Source organism: Rhopalosiphum padi, chromosome 2, assembly GCF_020882245.1.
Source record: "Rhopalosiphum padi isolate XX-2018 chromosome 2, ASM2088224v1, whole genome shotgun sequence".
NCBI lineage: Eukaryota > Metazoa > Arthropoda > Insecta > Hemiptera > Aphididae > Rhopalosiphum > Rhopalosiphum padi.
In genome coordinates, this window is record NC_083598.1 from 41297283 (window position 1) to 41309360 (window position 12078).

The following is a 12078-nucleotide window of genomic DNA, read 5'->3' on the forward strand; positions in this document are numbered from 1 at the left end:
ATAAATAAATAATAAGTATACATTTTTGGAAATATTTATAATAAAGAATATGATTATTATTTTTAAGTATAAAAATAAATTATTCATTTTTTATTTAATTAAAACTTTAAAGAACAAAAAACAACATTTTAAGATTTGCATTTTTATATACTATGTCATTTGAACATGAATTATTTTTTTATTATTATTTAAATATTAATAATGAGTAGGGCTAGGATTTCTATGCATTTGCATGTTTTTTTTCTTTAAGTCCAAATTGATTGATTGTCAGCTGATATGTGCACAATTTGGCTTATTCTTGATTAAACAGTACAGTCTTTGTATTGCATATTTTTGAATAATTTTAACATAATGAATATAATTGCATATATATATACATTTTTTAGAATCTTGTTATTTACCTAATTTTAAATAGTATTTATTTAATAAACATCTATAATTATTGGTTTTATTTGTCAAATTATCATAAATATACTACCTATCTAAACTAAAATTAACTTAATACTAATGAAAAATAAGGGATTGAAAGATTTTTAAAAATGCGTAACATTATAAACGGCGAATATAAAACGGAAGAAAAATATATTAATATTATTTTAAATCCGGGACAAATCACGTCATTTAAATATGCTCCAACAACATCGTGTGATGTAGAAAGGAGTTTCAGCCAATATAAATCTCTGACATTTTTCAACAATCGTTCACATTTGAAAATTTAAAAAACCATAATTTAATAATTATAGCATGTAATAATATTAACTAATATTTAAAAAAAAAATATTTTTGCATATTTCGGTAAATAAATTGCATATTTTACAATTTTTTAATGCACAGAAATCCTAGCCCTAGTAATGAGTTTTCAAATATTAGTTGTACTTTTTATTAAATGCAATATCTTTTGTATATTAGTTGTACATAACCAAATCCTTAATCATTAATTTTTCTAAATAACACATTTAAAGTGTATTAATTGTATTATAATTTAAGTTTTTTTTTTATTTAATAATATAAATGTTTAATTTAGAATAAAACAGTTAAAATACAATGTCTACCCTATACAATAGATACAACAAATTTATATTTTAATAATGAAATAACTTGTTTAGTCTTAAATTCATAATATTATTTAAATTTTAACAATATTATTTACTTTTAGAGTATAAAAATAGAGAACAATGTTGATTATGTGATATAAGCTCGGTTATTTCACTTGGTACATTAATGGGATTTGTTTTGTTTAAATTCTTGCGTGAAAAAATACATTTGCATATAAACAACAATTCTAAAAATATATGCTAATTATAATAATTCTATTGAAAATGTTGATCAGTGAATGGTACAATGTCTGTAAAGTGTACAATACAAATACTTACGAGTATGGTTGAAAAAAACTCAATTACCTATATACTAGGTCAATTTTTGTAAACAAATAAAATAATAATATGTTTAATAATCAAAAATAATTACAATAGAATTAATCAAGTGCACTTATAAAATAATTTATAATTTATACGAGACAGTGGAATTAGGTGGTGCACAATGCCTGCAATGTCAATCTTGACACACTCGTGACGTCCCATACGTCGTTTATGTACACTCATATTTAAATCATTGATCAAATTGCATACCGTTGTATTCATTGAAAAATTAAATATTTACATATTTGCTTCCATTAATAATTAGTTTACGTAATTACTGTTACAAGACCGAGACGCACATTTATTTATTACGTTTGAAACGAAGAGTAATAACTAATAAGTAATAACTAATAAATAAATATTTGATATTAATTTCTGCAGGTGTATTTGGGTGAACAGGCATTAATTAATTTGAACTAACACAAAGATCCATATAATCTTTAGGGTGCAACGTAAGTATACACTTCAAGGGTACAAAATCTTTAATAAATTATGGTTATTGTTTTATTTTTTTCAAATTCTCTATGTGATTATTTTTTTAAATTATTTTTATTATCATACAACGATATTTTATTCACATTTTTATGTGTATAAAATTAATGAAAAATTGCGTTATTGATTCAATTAATTGATTTTAAATAATAATGCGCAATGCTAGTAACAAAATAAAATTAATTAATTAATAATTAAATAACAATAATAACATACAGTTATTAACAGTAATCTTGTTTTGGAAAGACAATTCAATCAAACCAATTATTAACGATTATTTCTTTCCTAATAAGCTCCGTAGGTACATAATTTCAATGAAACATTCCAATTTACGCGTAAACAATATTAAATCATTTTTATAAAATGATAATAAAATATTACTATCGATATAAATACGACAATATCTAAATCTTATAAGTTATAAGTAATTATGAAATCTAACGTATAAAATACGAATTACGAATAATGTGACCTATGATAGCGATAGCTGTCAAATAATATTAATAATATAACAAGGGCGCTATTCAGTGAATTCTATTATGTGTCCCAAATACCATAAAATATTTAAAGAAAAAAATGAATCTAATAATATGCGGTAGACCTATCAAATTTCGATATCGAGTATTGGCCAAGGCAATATGGGGATCAACTCAAACTGTATCTCAGAACCTGACAAAAAGGTCACGAGCAGACCAAACATCAATGTCGTATTTTTCCAAAACCTTTTGAAAGGTAAATATTATTGTATTTTCAGTTTGCACTTTCCTGTAATTTCCATCAATTCGAACTACCTTTGAAAAACCTTATTTGATAACCCGTATATATATTTTTATATACTTTAATATAAATAAAGTCAACTTTGGTGACAAACCTTGATATATCGTATCGATATCACAAATTTAGAAAACGGTCCTTTAAGCTCCAGGTTTTGGGTATCTCGAAATTTATATTATTGTGAATTGGTTTTTCCCCTTGAATTTAAAATTACTGAAAGTGGGTATTATGATAGTATGTACCTATATTATATCTATAATAAAGTAATTATTTTTTTGGTATTGTTTTTTTTCCATCTATCATAATATAATAATATTATAAATTCAAATGAAAACATTATCGAGTTTGATTTGTACGGACCTAGACATAAACTATATCAAAAACACGATTCAATAAATTTTATTCTGAACAAATAAATAATGCGTAACGGTAAATTATTGGATTATTTAAAATTAATGTTAATTAAAAAATATATACAATACACCAATCGAATATTATAACAATATGTGACACGCGTTATTGGGAGTATTATAATTTCAGCATCACATCATAATATTATTATTATATTTAATTTGGTTGTTTTAAAATGATTGTGTAACATGTATGGGTGTACCTAAATTGCCTATATATGTCGCCGTTGAATCATTGGCAAATGATGGTAACTGATAATAATATTATACTTCAAACGTTAATTATTTAAATAAACATTAATCAACTCATCGGTTTTCATTTCATTTTACACATAATATTATGATCATTGTTATTTTATTTCGATTTACATATACGACATACTGATCGAATACAACGTAAAGCTTAAATATAAAATATGTATCTATCTTTTTTTATAATAACTCTTTGAATTAAATAAAATAAAAAGTTTAACTTTATCAAATTTATAACTTGTCTGTTTGTATCAAATTAAAATATTTCTTCGTAATTTACAAAAATATATCATTTCATTTTATTTTTAATATTAACCTATGAATGTTTAAATACAATTAATAATTATGAATGGGATAAACTATAATATATAATTAAAAACTTATTTTATGATATAATAATTAATTTATTCATATTAAAAACAAATAACAATAATGCCGTTGTATTTCGTTAATTAGGTATCCAAATATATAATATTTTAGTGCAACAAAAAATAAAATAATAATATTATAAATTATTTTTGTATTTAATTAATTTAAACATCAAGTACGTTTAATTAAATTGTTTATATATTTTATTACATGTTTTGATTGTAATAAATTATCAATTTTATCTAAAGTGATGAAAAATCCAAGCTGTTGTTTTTTAATATATAATTACGTTTTCACAGAAAATAAATAAGGAAAAAAATATCAAAATAGATTAACATTGTTAAAACTTTTAAAGCTAACTCGTGCTTTATTCTTCTTTTTTTCAGCAACCGTAGTTCATTGAGATAAAAAAAACATAATTTATACATATATTTATTCGCTTTAAAAAGAAAAAGTACGAAAGTGTAATTCAATTTATTTGAATACTTGTGACGGGAAGTTTTCAACAGCTTTAAGCTATCTACACTTAGTGAAATGTAAGCTGCTCGTTGATTGTGCGTCTGGCGGACAGGTGACGCCTCTGTATACGATTTTAAAACTCAGTGCAATAACCTTTCATATTTTTTATTATTTTTATTATTATCGATAAAATAAAATTTTATTTTTATTTTGCTTTCTGTTAAACGCTTATCGTGAATTTATACTCGTTATTTTTATGTTTTGTATTTTTAGCGCATAATGTTCGGTTGAACAAAAAATATTTAAATATTAACTATAAATTATACAGCTAATATATTTTGAATTTTATCTAATATGTTTGTATACTATAAACCAATATAAATGTAAAAAATATACATAATTGTTGACCTAATGATTATATATAAATGGTAATTATAAAATTAAGTTAGCTGTTTGCTTCTAACATTTTCATTTGTTCTATTCATTTAATTTGTTTCTCAATATTATGTTAAAAACGTATACTAATTTAAACAAAAGATATATCTTTTTTTTAAAAAGACAAAATTTACTATAGAATAGTTGTCGTTGTTAAAAAAAGATTGAAGTAAATCAACAAAATCCCACTTAAAATAATAGTTATGATTTCATAATTTTATCTCAAATCCTTTTTTTGATTTATTTAGTTTACTTGTGTCTTCATTATATATATTAGAAGATTATAGAGCTTTTGTAAATAATCAGTTACACATCAAAATGGAATAAACTGACTTTACTTCACAATATTTTATAGTGCATAAAACAGAATTTACTGAGATTGTCGACTTTGTTCACATCACATTTTAGAGGTCAAGAAAATATTGAAGTAAAGCCTGTAAGATCCACTTTCTATATAACTGTTTAGATTAAATTGGATGAAAACACGAATAGTAATCCGAATAAACCAAAAAAAAAAAAAAAAAAGGAATTGGGGATGATGATCAAATTAAAACATATATAATAAAGTTTATATTATTTTTTATATTTCAATAGTTTGTTAATATTCTTATATAATAATTATTCATAATTTTTATAATTTATAGAAACCATTAGTGAATATTATATGCTAACCGTTAGCATATTTATTTTTTTCATTAATGGATAGGTAACAAATGTATGGCTCTCGCATAATTCCAAATAGTTTGCACCATTGGAACTACTGTACTGTTCAATTTAATATACATTTTAATATGCATATTATTATATTATATTATTATTTATATTCATATGCATGTCTACTTATATTTGAATACTTCTTAGCTATCAGCAAAGCTGAGCACTAACTAGCTAGAAGGTTTAATGTAACTTTCTTACTTATCTAGTTTGTTTTAATTCATTATAACTTTCTTATTTAACGAGTTAAATCCATTGCGTAAAATAATCTAATTTAACGCGTTAAAAACAAAAAGTAACTAGTTATTTTTGTAGTCATTATTTTTATTTTAACAAAACTACTAAAGTACTAAATGCCGAATGGGAATTAATGAGTGATAAATATTTAGTATTTTGTGATAATAGATTTTATTTCTTATCAACACTTTTATTTCTTGTGATACGCGCTATAAATCACGGATAAATAGGTATGGTGAAATTAATACCTTCTTATTAATTTAATGTAATACTCATTTTTTGAATTTCATATATTATGTTCATACTTCATTGTTCAACTAAAAATGTATCAAATAGTGTACGTTTTTAATTTATAATTGAAGGATGGAACTGCAAAACGTGGTATTGTCAAAATTAAGAAAATCGAGTTAAACATCGATCATTATGGGAAAAATTCAATTTTTTAGTCAGAATTAAATTATATCAATTATTTTTTTGAATATAATCGATATTATGAGTATGTTATGTGCTGATGGTCCAAAATTGTATACCTAGTATCGCTGTGCTTACGAATTCGATTATAACCAGAAAAACCATTTAAACGTAGCTCAACGTTGTTATAGAGATAAACAAGTGTATATTGTCAGGTATAATCCTATTTAACGGAATCGTTATACCTATTATATATTTTTAAATACGTAATATATAAAATAAAGACTTAACATTGACTCGTCTATATTGTATTTTGTTTTAATTGGTCTAAACGAAATTTACTCATCCTGGAACAACCCGTAATATCAAATAGACATATTGAAATTATAATTTATCATGTACAAATATTGAAGTACATAAATACAAAGTAAAACAATTCTATTGTCACCTATCCATATTGAATTTTGGCTGATAATATTAGGGAGATCAAATAACTGTAAAATATAAATTTCACACATTACACTAAATAATATATGATTTATATGTACATTTCGTGACTACTGAACAACGTATATTTAATAACAATAATTTTTGTATACATTAATTTTGCTATAGCCAAATAATAATATATATGTAATTCATAATATTATAAATTAATAATTATTATAATGCACATAGAATATTTCAAATCTTATTAATTTAATACTTATAACTTATACGTCTTATACTTAAAACTTATCATGTAGTATTATGGATTGTATCGTTTTACTACTCTACTGTAATATATGATAAAACAATGAATAAATATTATTATATTGAATTTTTTACCTGAGCCACTTTTTCTCCCATGTTCGGCGTGTGTAGAGCGCCTTGAAAGAATTTTGCTGACCCATTGTCTTGGATGGAATACTGGAACACAATATTGAACAACGGAAGTAGCATCACGTTATTTAAATCATCGTTGCTGCGTGTCTAAATACTGGCGATTATTATAGTATGATATAATAATGTAATAACATGTGGTCTTCGGTATAGGTAGGATAGGCGTATAAAAATGATTTATAAGTATTATAGGAATCTTGTGTGTGCAAAAATGCCAAGCAATAATCACTATTACAATACTCACAACGTGCACTACAGATTAAATAAACATTGAAAAAATGAATCCAACACGTTAACCAAATAATAATAATATCATATTTACGATACAGTTATTAATTAATTCCACATCCTATCTACGTAATTCATTAATATGTTCTCAAACATTTATCGACTTATACTATTATAATATATTCATCTGTCTTATTTCAAATTATCTAAAATGTATAATATTAGGTGAATTTATGTGAGAGGTATAATAAAATATATACCCGCGTAATATTTAATGGTAACGGTAACTATAAGGCATATTTATTTTTAATTTAGAGTGTAAAGAATCGAATAATATGACTGTTTAATGACCTGGTCACGGAAAATGAATATAAAAAGTGAAGATTTAATCAATATGAATACTCATCAAGTATCGTTGTAGTATTCGCGATGATTGTAAATAGTAGGTACAAAAGTCGAGTGTATAAAATATTATAAACGTTTTTTATTAATGTTGTAATGAAAAATATATTTTCAGTAAAATGGTATGAACAAAACGTTTCAAATCCAACTCGAATGTAATAGATCGTAAAACAAAACGAAGGTAGGTCATGATAATTAAGTTTAAAATGAAAATCGTACGGCGTTGTTTCAACTTAAGAACAAAACTGATGGTGAATATAAATCAAGTGAGACGTTATACAGATTTTATACAGTACAAGCATAATATTACTTTTAAACAAGTATAATGTAAAAATAAAGGACGAGCGCGTACAAAAATAAATGTTGTCTATGTGTACAGGATTATTCACCGAGCATGCTCACCACCATTTTTTTTATTTTGTCTTAATAAATGTATTAAAATTTTGATTTTTGGAATAATTTTAAATAAAATCAAGGACCACGTTTTCAATAATTTAGGATTTTTACCATTTAAAGAGTGTACTGGGGTGATATTTTTATCAAGAAACTACTAAGCAAATACATATACTTGTTTTTTAATTGATAAAATATATATAACACCAGTTCTTTAAAATTTAAAGTAGCGCTGATATAATGTTGGATCTAGTATTTATTATATACCAACAATTTTTACAAATTACGAAACAAAGATTAATAAATACTAAAATTGTAAAAATATCATAACTCTATAAGTATATTCATAATATTCTCAAACAGGTTTGCGAAACTCAGTTGTTATCATAATTATTAAATTTCAACAGTGTAAAATAATTATTTTCGTCCATAAATCATTCAAACCGTGTGTCTAAATATTCACGTGTAAGTCGATAATTGTTCAATACTATAGTATTAATAATATTAATATCGCGAGAGTAAAACCTAATTACTGTTATTTTATTATGTACGGTAGATACGTTTATTATTCATTTTACGAGTTGCTGCGGAACATCGTAGTAAACTATTTCAAACTAGTATTAAGCTTGTATGAAGTCTGCGACGATTAGAAGAAGGCCGAATATACAATAATATTAATTCAAAGGTGAATGAACCTACAAGGGTCGTAGGTCATAAATGTTGATGATCTCGAAGCCCAGGAAGGTGCTCCAATTTTTTTTTTTTAGTAAATATTATCAAGAAAATTAAATACATAAATTGTGTATTATGTTATGCTAGTATTATACTTGTACCTATAATATAATAAATAGTAAATGCTATTACAAATTTTATTTAAGAGAAAGTTTCTATTATTGATATACGTGTATATATGTTGAGCAAATTCGTTGCGTTATTTTTATAATTTGCGAGCGTCTTATGTGGTGAAATATTTGTGCAATTTTGTCATTTATAGCATTTGAAACATTTTTCTAAAGCAAAAAAGTACCTATTCACCCATGATTATATAATAATAAGTGACGGTATTCCACGATAATTTTATTTTATATAAAGTATGTTCAGAGAGACTTTATTATAGAAGACGTGTTTTGGCGCTAAATTGTTGTCGGTTTCGTGAATTTAGGAATTCTACCCACTAAAACTCGCGCGATTTTGGTGACAGCAAAGACTACTATCTACTAACAGTGTATAGATGACAGTATTTCGAAAATTGCTTTAATCCTCGAACAGAAATTTTCTCTCAAGAATAATTAAAAGCTATATTTTAAAATTTGATTATTTTTGACTTAAATCTCATTGAGATTTGAGGTTATAAATTGTTAGATCATGAAATAACGTAATTTGGAGCATCACGTTATAATTCATTATAATACAGCTACAATGAAAGTATGAGACTATTTGTTTGTACTCTGAACATGAATGAATATGATTTCATATTTTTTCGTTTATTAAAGAATTTATTCAAATTTTATTTTTTAGAATTCTTAAAAAAAAATTATCTATTTAAATCGAAATTTAAAACAGAAATGCTTAATTTATTTAATTTTGTTTACTAAGAATAATAAGTCTATGATAATGGCTTGGAAATTGATTTGAAAATTACAGTATAGTTAATCTATCAACATTTTATGTCTTGTAAACATTGTCTGAATAAAATAATTACAAGATTAAATATTTGTTGTATTTTATAGTTTTTTAAAACAATTTTTAAGGAAAATTATTTTCAGTATATACGTTTTAATAACTCAAAAACTTTCTCTTAAACTTCGGTTTAAACTCATCAACGGTTTCTAAAAAAAAAAAATCTGCTTCGTGATTTATAGTAAATTATGTTTGTTCTCATATGAAAAAAGAAGGTTGTATCGCCATAAGACACTCCTTAAATTATGTAAAAAAATCTAAGTACTAGAAAATATAGTCCTAAAGCATACTTAAAAATTCAAAAAATAATAATTTTATTACATTTATTATTAAAGAGAAAATGAGGATAAACATGTTTGGTGAACCGCTCTGTATATTATTACTCGGATAATAATAATTTCATAATAACTGTATTTCTACGACGATCACTATTGTATACTGATTTCATTATTTTCGTTTTGCATTTTTTTCTGAGTTAAAATGTCCATCATGATGTCAACACAATATATCGGGTGAAACTTCCCCTATAACCCAGTACGCGAGAAGAAGGAGAAATATATCCTTTTCTATACCCACCTGCGACGTCAGTCGATGTTATCGTTTTAGTGTCACGCCAGATAACTACGTCATATATTATTCTCAGATCTGCTGAACACTACTTTATTATATATACATATAATAATAGCATATATTTAGTACATGTTATATCGTTCCTACGGAGAAAAGATTATATATACGGTGGGTATAACGTCTAAAATTAAACATAATAACTTAATGGAACGGGTAGAAGAAGAAGAAAAATGGCGATACTGCAATCTATATATTATATGAAAAATAATACCAGAACACAAATTGTGATTGAAAGGCGCATCGTTATTATTTCGTGTGTGTGTGTGTGTGTGTGTGTGTGTGTGTGTGTGTGTGTGTGTGTGTGTGTGTGAGTGTGTGGATATATTTTGGCTGAGTACCAAATAACAGAGAAACGCGTTCATTAGGCCGGTCATGAATCGTTAACAATGTCGGAAAGAAAAAAAAAGTAGAAGTGCGATTTTTTAACGACGACGTTTATTCATTTTGAGAAAAGGATGTCGACCCTTCTCACCTCTCCCTCACTCCACCATACACCGTTCAACGTAGCTCGGGCATCAATATAGATATTTCTTTTCGTATATAAGCCGTACGCACTTCTTTACTCGAGTTTTTCTTTTTTACGTTTTCTCACTTCTCATTATAACATTATTATGTTTACCCTACCGAAAACGTCCATTACATTTCAATCCAGCAAACTTCTGTGATATATAATATTATGATTATCTAACAACGTCCAGCTGCTTATATAATATATTATTATTTACTCTTAAAACGTTTCGCGCGCCAGGCCAATGCGAAGTGATAAAACTGTCAACCCGAAAAAAGAACTATACATTTGTAAGTGTGGTGTATTGTATGTTTATACCTATATATTATAATACGATTTATTATATTGTACTATTATTGTATACACTTTCGAGAATACTATATATACCTACTCATGCCAAAACATAAGTGCATAAAATATAAGTCTCAATCGTAAATAATAATAATAATAATACCAAGGTTTTAATAGATTTCTAAATATTTGAACTGAAAACGACACGACATACTGTTACATCGATTTCGAGAGAAAATAATTTGACTCAGTATTTTGTAAGATTTTCAATACAGTTCGTAGATTTCCAATACGTGGCGTAACCAAAGATGGATATTTGATTGATTATTAAGAGGAGAATAAAAGTCTTTCTACACAAAATGAGTCAATTGATATTATAAAAAACTACTATTATTATTTTAATTTTTGAGTGGGTATTTAAATTGTTGGGGTTATGCCAATCTCAACCCATGACATAACCTATGATAAAAAATGTACTAACTAAAATGTTAAATATACGTTTTTTCGTTATATTAACAAACAGGGAGATATAAAATATATGATTTTTTCAAATGTTTTATATTTTTCAACGAAAAAAAAACATTATTTTAAGGTTAATAATCTTCAGTTTACTACTTTATTAAAACCATAGCTTTTGCAAACGTGATTTAATTAGATTTACTTAAAATAAAAATCTAAGATATAACATAATTAATATTATTAACCACTATAATTGTTTTCCAATATCTCATAAAATTATTATAACAAATCTCACAAAATAAAAAAGATATTAATAGTTTATTATTTCACATAAACAATTCAAAAATAGAACGTGAATAATTGCAAAACTAAATATTAGGCACTGTTATATCGGTACAATAATTAAGTTTTTATTAGTATATTCATAATCTTGTTCTAGTGTTGTTAGAAACAAAACTTAAATATCTACTCAAAATATAAAAACAAAATTATTTACTTATACATAATATATACACATTCATTAGGTAATATAGCATATATATAGTTAAAGGAATTTAGTAACTATATTATAAACTGTACCTTAATATGTGCCCACAATTCGTAGTGTGGGTAAATGTTAGTGCAATACATGGGT

General features: G+C 24.8%; 1 protein-coding gene across 7 annotated transcripts in view; it reads right to left on the reverse strand.

Annotated features, from left to right (window-relative positions):
- LOC132919568 (potassium voltage-gated channel subfamily H member 2) overlaps positions 1-12078 on the reverse strand; it is a 120732-nt gene that overhangs the window by 33982 nt on the left and 74672 nt on the right. For 6 of the 7 annotated variants that reach the window (XM_060981265.1, XM_060981268.1, XM_060981267.1 and 3 more), the window contains one exon: positions 6800-6880. The exons of the other annotated variant lie outside the window; for it this stretch is intronic. In XM_060981265.1, the coding sequence (XP_060837248.1) occupies positions 6800-6880 (81 nt within the window). The remainder of the gene's footprint in view (positions 1-6799; positions 6881-12078) is intronic. 7 annotated transcript variants of the gene reach the window in all.